Consider the following 14,523-nt stretch of genomic DNA (forward strand, 5'->3'; position numbering starts at 1 on the left):
AGAGGCCCTGTCTAAACCAAGCCAAAACAAAACAAAAAGCAGACAAAAGCAATATACCTTTGACCAAAAAGAGATCTGGCCTTTGCCCTTAACTTGGAATGTTACCCTTAATAGAAGTGTTTCTGTTTGATTGGAAGTCTTGGCTATCTTGGTTGTATCCAGCTAGCCTAACAATACGCTTTGGAATGAGGGGATTTGGTATGGGCATGAATACCTGTTTTGGCTTGCCTGGGATCTTGAAAGGCCAACAATGTGATTTGGTCTTGTGTGTGGTTGGGTTGTGAGGTATCAGCTTCACCTCTGGAGGGACTGGAAAACAGCTCAGCAATGTGGACAGTGAACCACACTTACATGATGGTGCCCAGTAAAATCTCTGGGCACCAAGGCTCAGGTAAGCCTCCCTGACTGGTAATATAATATCTCTATATATATCTCCACATGAAATATATGTATAATCCTATTGGTTCTGCTTCTCTGGAGAACCCTGCCTAATACAGTTGCCCTCTTTAAAACCACTGAACCCTGATCCCTTAGCCAATGGGATTTTTGTGATCTTAACCAATGAAATTTTCATTTCAGAACCCAGGTTATTTTTCAGTTTCAATGTTAGTTCATAGTTTTTTTTATTCATTCATTCATTTCTTCCAAACATGTTTATTAACCTCCTACCATAGGTGAGGCATTATACTAGAATTTGGAATAGAAAACCTGAAGATACAGATGCCCTTAAGTTACTTACATGCTGATGGCATATGCTGAGTGCTTTCCTACTCTCTACTCACATCCTCCAAAAGCCCTAAGCTGCTTTATCTCCATCTTCAGCATCCAGGGTTTCCAGCTTCCCATTAGAGTTCCACTAGGGAGATAGGTATATCCCCTAACCCTCAAATCCAAACCAGCATTTCTTCTAAACCAAGTGTTATTTTCTTTTTCCCGTCTTTCTCATAGATCAGTTTATTATTTACCAACCCAAGCAATCAACAACTCATTTGCTGCCAACGTAGACTACTCATCCTGGCTTCCAGGGCCCCGCAGGTCTGAAAGGTGTGTAACCTGGCCTCATTCTCCAGAGTAAGGTTGAGCCTACTTTTTGTCAGTCCAGCAGCTCTAACAATTATCTGAAGATAATCAGCTTTTTTCAAGAGACAAACTAGGTGCTCTCACTTTGTTCCAGTCCTGCTAGCCACCTCTACCCTCTTTCTGCCTCTACTTGTTTCCTAAAACTTCTGACTTGGCTCCTAGACCCAATGAGACGGGATAATTCCCTTGACCTCAGCCCCCTTCATGGGCAGGAACTGGAGTGGCTCATTTCACTCAGCCTGCAGTCCGTGGATGGCTAAGCATTTACAGCTCACTGAAGGGTCAGGGTGTCCTGCACCTGCCCTTTTTGATTATTCAGTGTCCAGGAAGAATCAGGTAGTGTATGCAGTGTGTGAAGGGTACTGTATGCAGAGGGTTTTATTGGGCGATAAAAGTGGCTCTCATGGGGAATTGGAAAGGGGATGGTGCAGGAAGAAGGTGATCTTTCCCTGACACCGACCCATCTGAAGTTAACCAGGTCTAGCTGTTGTCTCCAATGCTCAACTGCATGTATTTCTGATGTTCAGCAGCTTGCATCCATGACTACTTGCATCAGCTGCTTGTATTGCTCTGCTAGCCAAAATCTTTTCATGGGCACAGGATGGGGGCGGGGCGGGCCAAAAAAAGCAATCATTTGGGTGGGAAAACAGGTCAGCTGTTTTCACTTAGAGCTGAGGTTCCAGGCTTGAGAGTGGAGTTTAGCTGGAGAGCCAAGCCATTCTGTATCACCCACAAGGAGCCTCTACCTTGAACCAATTTAATAGCACTGGTTTGATTTAGCACACTGTTTTACTTTTGCTTCCTTTCTTCCTCCCCTGTTCTCGATCTGCTTTTAGCTGCTCCAGGTAGTTAATTATTCTTTCTGACGAAGCCTTGGTCATTTCTGAGGAATGCTAGGACAATTGATATGCTGCTCATTCAAGCGTATCTTCAACCAGTCCTTTTTTTTTGTATGTTCTCTTTTCATTCTAGTGATCATCACAGTGGTTTGCTATTTTCTTCTGAGAGAAGTATAAACTATTTTATAGAAATACCAAGCTAAAGATTTACAGAAATATATAAACTGAACTGACTGGTCCTTGGTTATGCCATAACAAAATTAACAGAGCCACCTCATTCTCATCACTAAGAATTGGTTTGGAGAAAATCAGCTTTCAAATTCAAGTATTTGAAGGGACCTGCTGGTTTTCTTTATTAGTCTTATTCTTATTTGCAAATGCAGTTTGTTTCAGTTATTTTTTAATTTTCAAATTTTTCTTCATAGATACAGAGGGTCTCACTGTGTCGCCTAGGCTGGTTTCAAACTTCCAGGCTCAAGTCATCCTCCTGCCTCTGCCTCTCAAGTATTGGAATTACAGGTGTGAGCCACTGCAACTGGCTGGGTTTCTTTCTTTATTTTATGTTTGTTGCTTTACTTTCACTAATTTTTTAAATGTTGAAATAATTGGAAACCAGCAGAAAAGCTGAGGTATCAATGCAAAAAACAATTTTCTTTCTGAACTATTTTAGAGTTCAGGGAGAAACTCTGGTTTCACATCCTCCTTCCTGCAGTTTTACGTATTCTTTTTTAAAAAATATTTTTTAAAAAAATTTTAATCTTTTTTAAAAAAAATTATTCTACAAATAGAGATGGGGTCTCACTATGTTGACCAGGCTGGTCTTGAACACGTGGCTTCAAGGGATTCTCCCACCTTGGCCTCCCAAAGTGCTAGGATTACAGGGGTGAGCCACCGCATCTGATCAGTTGGTACATATTTTATAAATAAAGACATTTTCCTACATAACCACAATATTACCATCAAAATCAGGGGATTAACATTAATATATATCTACCATCAAATCTTCAGATCCCATTCAGTTGCCACCCCAGACCCCCTGCCTTTTTTTTTTTTTTTTTTTTGAGATGGGGTCTTACTCTGTCTCCCATGCTGGAGTGTGGTGCAGTCTCAGCTCACTGCAACCTCTGCCTCCTGGGTTCAAGAGATTTTCATGCCTCAGCCTCCCAAGTAGCTGGGGCTACAGGTGTGCGCCACCATGCCCACCAATTTTTATATTTTTAGTAGAGATGGGGTTTCACTATGTTGGCCTGGCTGGTCTCAACCTCCTGAGCTCAGGTGATCTGCCTTCCTCAGCCATCGGGCTTCTTTTTTTTTTTTTTTTTTTTTTGGTAAAAGGATTATGTTCAAAAACATGTTTTGCATTTACTTGCCATGGAACAGTTCCTTCCTCATTCTGGAAGAATTTCTTAGTCAGTACTTGACTTTTTTGACTTACACTTTTGAATGTTACAGACCAGTTGTTTTGTAGAACATCCCTTAGGTTTTGTTTTATCTTTGTCCTCGTGATTAGATTCAGGTTATGCAACTGTGGCAGAAAAATGGAAATTATGTTGTAGTCTTCTCATCACATCCTAACAGGCTGGCGTGTGGTTTCAATGTCTCCTATTACTGATGATATTCATTTTGCTCACTTGATTAAAATGATAGCTGCTGGGCTTCTTGGTCACAAGGTTACTTTTTGTCCTTTTTAATTAATAAGTATTCTCTATGGAGTTACATTGAAGCTATGTGACTATATAATTTCTCATCAAAAGTTTAATCTATTCATCTATTTCTTCACAGCTTTGTGGACTCATGGTTTTCTATTTTATTTAATGGGTTGTAACGCATTATTTGTTACTTTGATACTCATATTGTCTCTGATATGGCCAGTGGGAATGCCTTCAAGCTTCTCACCATTCTTTAAGAAATTTTGGCCTAGGCATGGTAGCTTATGCCTGTAATCCTAGCACTTTGGGAGGCTGAGGCAGGCAGATTGCTTGAGCCCAGGAGTTCAAGACCAGCCTGAGCAAAAAGGCAAAAACCCATCTCTACAAAAACTACAAAAATTAGTCGGACATGGTAGCCCACGCTTGTGGTCCCAGTTACTTGGGAGGCTAGGGTGAGCTCGCTAGGGTGAGCGGGCTTGGTGCCCGCTGCCGCTACAGCGTTTTCCGCAGGTCTCTGGGTTCCAAGCTTTTTATTTCCCAGTCTGCACACTGGTTAGCCTCGAGCAGGAAGCAACTCCCTCTCCAGCCGGGAGGTGGCAGCCTACGGTCGACGACGCCTCCGTGGAACCTGGGCTTGAGGTTCCGTTTGGGGGCGCTCTAGTCCGTCTTGCAGACCGCCCTTCTCCAGAGACGGAACCATCTGGCGGCACCTCTGGTTTCAGCGGGGTTTGTAAACAGCGCGCACCGGGCTTTCCCCGTCTTCCGTACAGGTTCCTGCTGTTGGCTGGGCTCCGGAGGGAACGCTCTTGGTAAAGCGCTGCGGGAGGGAAGCGACGCCAGGGAGCTACGGTTTCTTCCGGAGGTCTCCGCCCCTCTGCCTCTTTCTTCCCAGAGCTCGGGGCTGACCTGGGCCTTTCCCGGCACCCGGGAAAGGCCAGGGTGATAGTACAGATGGAGACGCAACTACAGAGCATTTTCGAGGAGGTAGTGGTGAGTTCAGCTGCCGGCCATCCAGGACTATGGCTCAGGGAAGGGGAGACGCGGGGGCAGCCGACCAAGGAAACTGGCCTGGGCAACCTCCTCTCACGCCTGCCTTTTTATCCCCTTGTTTTGACACCCAGGTTGTATGCGGGGCGGGGGGGGGTGGGGGAGGGGGTTAGTGATTCTCAAACTGTCAAGTTCTTTGTATCCTTTGAAATTGATACAATGACAGGCCAGACAGGTATTGGTAGCTGATTAAGGTGACTTGCCCTGGGTTACGTTGTAAATACTTCACTAAGGGAGGCCCTTTTTTTTTTTTTTAACATTGTTTACATTTTTGTTTTCTACAGAAAACGGAAATTATAGAAGAGGCTTTTCCTGGGTGAGTGAATGCGTGGCAGATTTTTGTGTTTTTACATGATTGTTATCTTTCAGATTTCACTTAGTTTCGTGTTGGAGGGTTATAAGAGCCACTGTTCTGATTGTGTGTAATTACCTTTTTAAAACGAGTGACAGCTAATGTAATTTTTTTTTTAGCATGTTTATGGATACCCCTGAAGATGAGAAAACAAAACTAATTAGCTGTTTGGGGGCCTTCAGACAGTTTTGGGGTGGTCTTTCTCAGGTGAGCACTTCATTTTTAATACATTCAACTGATGATTTTTGGCCACTTCTTTTTTTTTTTTTTTCTTTTAACATTAACATTGATGTTGCTCTTAAGATCTTCCTGAGAAGGAAGAAATAAAATTGTCATTTTTTTATTCTGGTTTCCATCTGTCTTAATTTGTATATTTCAGTGGAAAACTTATGTTAAGAAGTCATTTATACTGCACAGTGTGAGATGTTTAAAAAAAAGAAAAAAAGTAGCCTCCCCTATGTTAGCTTATTTAAGACCATTTTCATCCTATTAGGATTTATCTGGTACACTTGGAAACAGATGTGTTAAGCTTTACTTGTAAAAGATACAAATTACAGGTTTTTTTTTTTTTTTAACTAAAAAAGGAATTGGCACAGTGTTGATGCAAAGATGCTATAATAGGAATACCAAGATTCTATTATAAGGATAGGAAGATATTATAGTAAAAATGAGGAAAGAAATTGTAAAAGTAACAAAGAACAGCTATCAGAAAATGTATCCATGAAAAAGACAAAATATGTCATCTTTGAACGCATTACCTTCTCGTGGTGCACAGGTAGGGAAATGAGAACTGTTTGCATGTCGACCACTGGTGATAAGATTTGCCACTCAGACATGGGTCATATAATCTCAATACAGTCATGTTTTAACCTTCTGTTTAATTATTTTCTAATAGGTAATATATTCATATGGTTCAGAATGCACAAGTATAAAAGGGTGGATCCAATAATGTCTCCTTCCACTCTCTTACCTGTTCTTTTTTCTGTCTGCAGCCAGTATCCCCAGGTTATGTTTTCTTCTGGAAGTATTTTATGCATATAGAAACATTTTTATAGAATGATCATATATATACACTGTTCATTAATTAGTACTTTGTTTTTTTCTCTTAATAATCTGAAGGTAATTCCCTGTTAGTCTAAGAGTTACTTGTTCCTTCCTTTCCTACTTTTTTTTTAAATAGCAGCATAATAGTTCGTTGTATGGCTGTACCTTCCTCCATTTAACCAATCCTCTACTGACTTTTAAGTTTATTCTTACTTTTTCTAATTTATCCAATGCTGTAATGAATAATATGCATGAGAAATAGGATAAATTCCTAGAAATAGTATTGCTGAATCAAAGGCCATATCTGTTTGTAGTTTTTATAGAAATTATTAAATTTTCCATAAGGGTTATACCAGTTTATACTTCCACCAGCAGTGTTTGAGAGTATCTTTTGCTTATAACCTCACAATAGAGTGTTAAGCTTTTTGATCTTTGCCAATCAAAAACATGAGAAATTTTATGTCAGAATAGTTTAATTTTGCATTTCTCTAAGTGATGTTGAACATCTTTGCAAATTTTTTTAAAAATTCATTAAACACTTTATGAATTATCGTGTGGCCCTCTCATGGAGAAACCAGGAAGAAAATAGGTATTTCTTAATCATTGTTATATGTGCCACAATAGAAGTATGTTTGAGAACAGTGGTCATGCAGAGAAGCAGAACATTATACGCTCTTCTTGGAGATATGCTAGAACACAAACTTTGATATGGGCACAACATTTGGGCATTATATTTAAAGTTTTGCAAGTCTAGAAATGTGGCATGTCATTGTATTCATAGTGGGCTCTTGTTTGGGCTCTTAGGGATTAGATTCACTTAAGGCTGATACGTACTGATCCATAATGAATTTTACTCCTGGTGATAGTAATATTTATATATGCCATAAAGGGCACTGTTTACAATGCCTTGCAACAATCTGTGTTAAGAGTTTTCTGTTGACCATTAATATGTTAATTAGTAGTTAATTACTACTTTTGAAGGTCCCATGTAATAAAAATGGTGGCATTTTATCTATATAATTGCAAAATTTTAAACTTAACGTGACAAATACTAAATCTGATTTTTTAGTTTGCTTTTTAAAAAATTGTTTTTATCTACAGATGTTCATAGTGAAATATTTCATTCATAGTATTGGTATACTTCCAGTTGTAGTATCAACTATTTGTTATAAAAATGTAACTTTAGACCCCAAATAAAATCATTCTCTAATTTTCCAGGAGTCTCATGAACAATGTATCCAGTGGATTGTTAAATTTATTCATGGTCAGCATAGTCCTAAAAGAATTTCTTTCCTTTATGATTGCTTAGCAATGGCAGTTGAGACTGGTCTCCTTCCACCCAGGTATGTTTAATGGGTGTGAGCAATCTGAAGCATTTTCTTTTCTATATGTGATTGAAAATTGGTTCAGGTTGTTGTTGTAAAAAGATAAGAGAATGAAGAAGAAAGTGACCCTCATCAAATAATCCTTTATGTAATACCTCAGGTTTTAGTTTCTAGGAGAAATTGTCTTTGAATTATATAATGCTTATAAGCTCAAAACCAGATGCCTTTTTGCCCAGGGGCTAAGATTAATCACTTTGATTAGTTTATAACACTTTACTTTTGCTGTACAACCTCAACACCTAATGGCTTAAAACAGTAATACTCAGGTTTTAAAATTATTATTCATGGTCTTGGTAGTTGACTGGGCTAATGAGGCACTTTTCCCTCAAAGTCTTAATGATGACAATTGATGTAGCCGGCACTGGAGCATGGCAAAAGCTTACCCACTAAGATACCTGGTGGTTGGTTCCTGGCTGTCATCTGAAACCTCAGCTGGAATTACTAGCCAGAACCTACACAGGCCTTTGCCTTGTAGCTTCGACTTTCTCACCTCATGGTGGAGTCTAACAGCAAGTGTATAAAAGAAGACTAGGCAGAAATTGTCTCACCTTGTCATGGAAGTCATACTGCATCCTTTTGGCCATAGTCTTAGGCCTTCTCATCCCCCACCTCTCCTTGGGAGAAATGTCAGTGTCACACTTCAGAAGAAAATGTGAGACCAAAAATCTTGCCACCCTCTTGGAAAAATCCAAGGTGATAGATGGTAAACATGTAACTGAAAACTTTAGATAGACTTCTTTCTAGTAAAAATATAGCATAATGAATATTATTTAGTTCTTTGTTTTTGATCTTTTATATAAGTAAAATATGTTAAATGCTACACATATTTATAAGTGTGCTTAAGTAATGCACTTTTATGGAAAATACTTGCTATGATAAATATAATACTCAGTCCACAGATTGTAACTGTATTAGTCTGTCTCATGCTGCTAACAAAGACATACCCGAGACTGGGTAATTGGTAAAGGAAAGAGGTTTAATTGACTCACAGTTCAGCATGACTGGGGAGGCCTCAGGAAACTTGCAGTCATGGTAGGAGGCACCTCATCACAGGGTGGCCGGAAAGAGAATGAGTGTCCAGCAAAGGGAGAAGCCCCATATAAAACCATTAGATCTCATGAGAACTCACTCGCTATCATGAGAACAGGATGGGGGAAACTGCCCCCATGATTTAATTATCTCCACCTGGTTTTTCTCATGACGCATGGGGATTATGGGAACTACAATTCAAGATGAGATTTGTATGAGGACACAGCCAAACCATATCAGTGGCTATTAGAGAACTTGGAAAATTCTGTCTGGTAACTGGAATGGCTGTTTCTTTTTCATAGGCTTGTTTGTGAATCCCTGATAAACTCAGACACTCTTGAATGGGAAAGAACACAGCTTTGGGCCTTAACATTTAAGCTGGTTCGGAAAATAATTGGGGGAGTGGATTACAAGGTATATTTTTCTCATTATAAAAAGTGATTGCTTTCAGATGTGATTGATTTTTTGGTGTGCATATCTTACTTTCAGGTGAGAGAAATGATGTGGAAGCATTTACAAAATCTTTCTATTGTGGTGTATTTCCTGGAGAGATTTAAAATTACTCAGTGTTCCCATGGCTCCTCTACTCCCCTCTCAACATTCTTATAAATACAGGTGGCTGACATATTTTTATGAAGACTAGGGAAGTCACAGAGCAGAATCTGTATTCCTTCATGCTGCAAGTATTGTGATGTTAGCATCTCTTCAAATGAAAGAGCACAGAGCAGGGGTGTGTGGAACTGAGAAGGGATGGAGGCATCACTGATGAAGGAAGCAAGACCTGCTTCATCTCTAACTTGACCTCCCTTGGACGTGGGTTTTTCCTCAGCTAGAATCTTCAGCACTTTGGGTTCTTGACCAAAACAACATACACTTTCTGATTTTGTCTCATAAACGGGTTAGGGACTCCATAGCTACAAAAGAATTCTGCATTTTCAGGAGACTTTTGTTATTGTCCTTTTTCCAAGAATTACCCAGTACCTGACCAGGTGCTTTATTTCTGCGTTTTCTCTAATCTGAAATGACTTAACATATAATGACCTGACAAGTAATTAATAGTTTAAATCATGATTTATCACACAGTTAACTCTAAGAAGCTTTTGCTAATTATTTCCTCTACTCAGACTTAAGCAATTTTTGCTTTCTTATTTGAATGGTACTTTATAATTGTTCTTTTACATATGTTATGTCTTTTATAAGCTTGGTTACATAGTTCATAATAAATGCATGTTGAATGGAATTTTTTTCTATATAAGATTAATGTAACTGGTATTAGATATGTGGAGATGATTAACAGAATAGCCTTGGATATCCTTGAGAGATTAAGGTGTGTGATGGATGAGAATGGAGAATAGGCAGTCACAGTAGCTCACACCTGTAATCCTAGCACAAAAGGGAGTGAGCAGAAAGAGTCATCTACCAAAAAGTTTAATATTGTTACTCAAGTTTTCAGAGTGCTTTAAAGTCCTGTTCCAATATATTTCTGTCTGTATGTATAAATTAAGGTTTTTGACCCTTATAACAATGGAAACCCTTCTAATGTTATGAGGACCAAAAAAGCTTGACCAACGGTATGATGACTTTGTTTGTTCATTGTTTTGTAAGACAATGTTTAGAATTCTGTTTGGGAACATGACTCTTCTCTTGGGTTAATGTTAGGGACTTAGATAGTAACTCTGATTCAGAAAATTTAAGGATGTGACTTTGAAGGAATCTATAACCCTGAAACCTTTGGATGTTTTAGCTAACACAGTAGACACTACTTAATTTTAACCCATGTCTTTTTTCTTATATCAGGGTGTTCGAGATCTCTTAAAAGTGATTTTGGAGAAAATTTTGACAATTCCTAATACAGTGAGCTCTGCTGTTGTACAGCAGCTTCTGGCAGCAAGAGAGGTAATTTAGACATGTCTGAAATTCATTGATCATAACCTCAAAAAAGTCTAGCTTTGTTTAGGTCTGTGCTTTTAATACTTATGATATTTTGTAAGATGCTCTATTTCTTCTACCAAAAAAAAAAAAAAATCACTTCTATTTTAAAAGATGCTAATTCCCTTATATTTCAGAAGGACATTTTAAATTTTAATTCGTGGTTTTAAATTAGGGAAACAGTGGTATAGAAATTAAAATAGCTTGAACCATTACTAGACCTCAGCATATGGACCACTTAAAGATCTTTGTACTTTGTAACTAATATTGCGAGAATTGTTACGTTGATCTGTTGCTCTCCCATGTAAGTGTGCCAATATTTAAAGCATGTTCAAGGTTCTTTACTAACCATGAACAATCCATTCCATTGTTTATTAATCTTTACTTTGGGATATTTTTTACATATGTATTTTTTTATGCTACAGTTGAAACCCAATAAATCCACAAAATAATATCTCTACATTTTATTTTAATTGACAAGTAGCAATTGTCTGTATATATATACATTGTGGAATGGCTAAATCAGGCTATTTAACATATAGGCTACCTCATATACTTTTTTTTTTTTTAATGTTAACACTTAAAATCTACTCTGTTAGCAATTTTGAAGTATACGCTATATTGTTATTAACCGTAGTCACCATAATGTACAGTATATCTCTTGAACTTGTTCCTCTTTTTGAACTGAAATTGTGTTCTTTGACCAACATCTCTCTCAGAAAGTAACATCTCTACTTTTTAATATCCTTTTCGTTATTTTTGTCATTGTTGTATTTAAAAGGCTCATGTGGGTCAGATGCAGTGGCTCATGTCTATAATCCCAGTGCTTTGGGAGGCCGAGGTGGAAGGCTCATTTGAGCCTAGAGTTGGAGACCAGCTAGCACATTTTAGGGAGACCCTGTCTTTACAAAAAATTAAAAAGTTATCTGGGTCTGGTGGCATGCACCTGTAGTCCCAGCTACTCTGTAGGCTGAGGTGGGAACACCACTTGAGCCCCAGAGGTTGAAGATGTAGTGAGCCATGATTGTGCCACTGCACTCCAAGCCTGAGCAACAGAGCAAGACCCTGTCTAAAATAATAATAATAATAAATAAAAATAAAGGGCTTATATATAGGACTAGTCAAGAATAATGTTGCCTTTTTATTTTTCTTAGGTAATAGCATATATATTGGAAAGAAATGCCTGCTTATTGCCAGCCTATTTTGCAGTCACAGAGATCAGGAAACTGTATCCTGAAGGCAAACTTCCACATTGGGTAAATTTTATATTTCCTGAATTTTTAATATAAATTTTTGGCTTGGCTTAGTGACTCACTTGTAATCCCAGCACTTTGGGAGGCTAAGGTGGGAAGATGATTTAGGGACAAGAGTTCAAGACCAATCTGGGTAACATAACAAGACTCTGTCTCTGCAAAACATTTTTAAAAAGCACACACATTAGCCAGGCGTAGTAACATATGCCTGTAGCCCCAGCTACAAAGGAGCTGAGGCAGGAGGATTACTTGAAACCGGGAGTTTGAGTCTGCAGTGAGCTGTGATCACGCCACTGTACTCCAGCTTCAGCGACAGAACGAGACCCTGTATCAAAAAAAAAAGAGGGTATTTTATCAAAAACAGTTATATTAATCTTAGTTTTGTGTGCTTATTTTTTAAATGATGACTTTTATCCTTAGATAATACATATATTTTTAATCATGATGTATTTCTTTCATTTCTCTGCATTTCCATTGAGACAATTTATATGCCATGTGATAAAATATGCTCAGCTTCATCAAATAGCTAAGGATATGGTGGTGTGAGTCGGTTTAATTCAGGGACACATGAACTGGTAAGTGATTTTTTAGAAGGAAACAAAAGGGAGCTAACCTTTAAACAATTATCATGTGCCAGACATTGTACTAATCTTTACATATACTATCTCATTTTATGTAAATGATCACTGTATTTCAGGGGCAGTCTCAATTTTCTTTTTATACTTATTTTTTTGATTTCCTCTCTCTCTCTTTAGTTACTTGGAAATCTGGTATCAGACTTTGTGGATACCTTCAGGCCCACAGCAAGGATAAACTCCATTTGTGGTAGGATTGTAGTTTTAAATATGCCAAATAGTACCTGATTTTTAGTAATCTTAACTATTGAACAAAGCTGAGGAATGGTCTCTTAATATGTGTCATTTTGGTGACTCTCTAAGAGCTTAATATAATGCCTTTCACTTGTTTTCACTTACTTTGTGTGCCAAGTACAGGAGGGAAAATAAACTCTGGAATGGGTGAGGAACACTTTTACACTGTTGGTGGGAGTGTAAATTAGTTTAACTATTATGGAAGATAGTGTGGATATTCCTCAAGGATCTAGAAATAGAAATACCATTTGACCCAGCAATCCCATTATTGGTTATATACCCAAAGGATTATAAATTGTTCTATTATAAAGACACGTGCACATGTATGTTCATTGTGGCACTGTTTACAATAGCAAAGACCTGGAACCAATCCAAATGCCCATCAATGATAGACTGAATAAAGAAAATGTAGCACATATACACCATGGAATACAATGCAGCTGTAAAAAAGGGTGAGTTCATGTCCTTTTCAGGGACATGGATGAATCTGGAAACCATCATTCTCAGCAAACTGACACAAGAACAGAAAACCAAACAACACATGTTCTCACTCATAGGTGGGTGTTGAACAATGAGAACACATGGACACAGGGAGGGGAACATCACACACTGGGGTCTGTTGGGGATGGGGAACTAGGGTAGGGATAGTGGTGGGGTGGAGAGATTGGGGAGCAATAACATTGGGATAAATGCCTGATTTAGGTGATGGGGGGATAGAGGCAGCAAACCACCATGGCATGTATGTACCTATGCAACAATCCTTCAAGTTCTGCACATGTACCCCAGAACTTATAGTATAATAATAATAATAATAAAGTGAATCTATACCTGAATAATCAAATACAACCAGAGGGGAAAAAAAAGAAAGTGGGTTTCTTGGTGATTCGAAAGACATTTTAATACAGCTGATAAAACACTAATAACTGAGTGGATATTGATATCATGTAGTGAATTATGGCCACAAAGTAGGTTTGAGAAGGATGATGAATTGAATTTGAGACTCATTAAGCTTGAAGTGCTTGTAGGACATCCAAGTGACAATATTTGTTAGGCAGTGAGATATATGAGTTAATAGTGATATGTGACATCTAAGGCCTCTGGGAATATAAAGTTTAATAATATTGACACTAGACTAGTCATCTTAAACTTTTTCTGTAAAGGGCCATCTAGTAAATATTTTAAGCTTCATAAGCAACAGAATCTGTTGCAACTACTCAATGCTGCCATTGGATGCAAAAGCAGTTGTGTTCCAATAAAATTTTACAAAACAGGTGACAGGTGGATTATAGTTGATTGACCTCTGCCATAGACATTTAGACAAAATGCAACATTTTCGAGTTTGGAAAGCCCATACAAATTGAACTTCAACTATCTGAGCTAAAAATAAAATTCCCAAACGTCGGTCTCATTGAAACATTTTTTAAGCCATTTTAAAACCAAACCACCAACTAGTTCAGCATATATGTTCATTAAATATTTTTGAAGTGAAGTATTGTTGTGTTTACATTTACTTAAAAACATTTTTGTAATACATTTAGGTCGCTGTAGTCTTCTGCCAGTTGTAAATAACTCAGGTGCCATTTGTAATTCATGGAAACTGGATCCTGCAACTCTTCGTTTTCCTTTGAAAGGCCTTTTGCCATATGATAAGGTATGTTGCTAAATATAATGGAACTTTTAGTCCATCTGACAATCTTCAACCTACATTATAAGATAAGTGATGCTGAATTGTTGCTTCATAATCTCAAGAAGCAAATATTTAATGAAAGGTAATTTATAGTTCAACATGTTATTTTATTATCTAAATATACCCTGTGTTTTATGCTATTGTGCATGTTTATGCTCCAGTGGTCCACCTCTGGCAAAGTATTTGGAGATGGGAAACTGAAATTTTAAATGGAAAACTGAAATTTAAAATTGATTCATTGATTAAGGCCCCATATTTTAAAAGTGGTAAAGCTTTTTAATGTGAACTCAGTCTAATTCCAGAATCTACACTCTTAACACCTTTGCTATCAAGTTATTTGTCCTTCCATATTTGGAAATA

At 37.9% G+C, this 14,523-nt stretch overlaps 1 protein-coding gene across 4 annotated transcripts in view; it reads left to right on the forward strand.

Annotated features, from left to right (window-relative positions):
* Positions 1-4,324: 4,324 nt before the first annotated feature.
* Positions 4,325-14,523, forward strand: part of MED23 (mediator complex subunit 23) — a 42,551-nt gene continuing 32,352 nt past the window's right edge. For 2 of the 4 annotated variants that reach the window (XM_021666529.2, XM_021666530.2), the window contains exons 1-9: positions 4,325-4,558; positions 4,900-4,931; positions 5,087-5,174; positions 7,230-7,354; positions 8,728-8,839; positions 10,223-10,321; positions 11,509-11,610; positions 12,363-12,432; positions 14,015-14,127. In XM_021666529.2, the coding sequence (XP_021522204.1) occupies positions 4,520-4,558; positions 4,900-4,931; positions 5,087-5,174; positions 7,230-7,354; positions 8,728-8,839; positions 10,223-10,321; positions 11,509-11,610; positions 12,363-12,432; positions 14,015-14,127 (780 nt within the window). In that variant the 5' untranslated portion in view covers positions 4,325-4,519. Of the gene's footprint in view, positions 4,559-4,899; positions 4,932-5,086; positions 5,175-7,229; positions 7,355-8,727; positions 8,840-10,222; positions 10,322-11,508; positions 11,611-12,160; positions 12,183-12,362; positions 12,433-14,014; positions 14,128-14,523 lie in introns of those variants that run through there. The other 2 variants (XM_012458306.3, XM_012458308.3) reach the window with 2 other exon arrangements.

Source organism: Aotus nancymaae, unplaced genomic scaffold (genome assembly GCF_030222135.1).
Source record: "Aotus nancymaae isolate 86718 unplaced genomic scaffold, 86718_ANA_hifiasm-v0.15.2.pri h1tg000040l, whole genome shotgun sequence".
Taxonomy (NCBI): Eukaryota; Metazoa; Chordata; class Mammalia; order Primates; family Aotidae; genus Aotus; species Aotus nancymaae.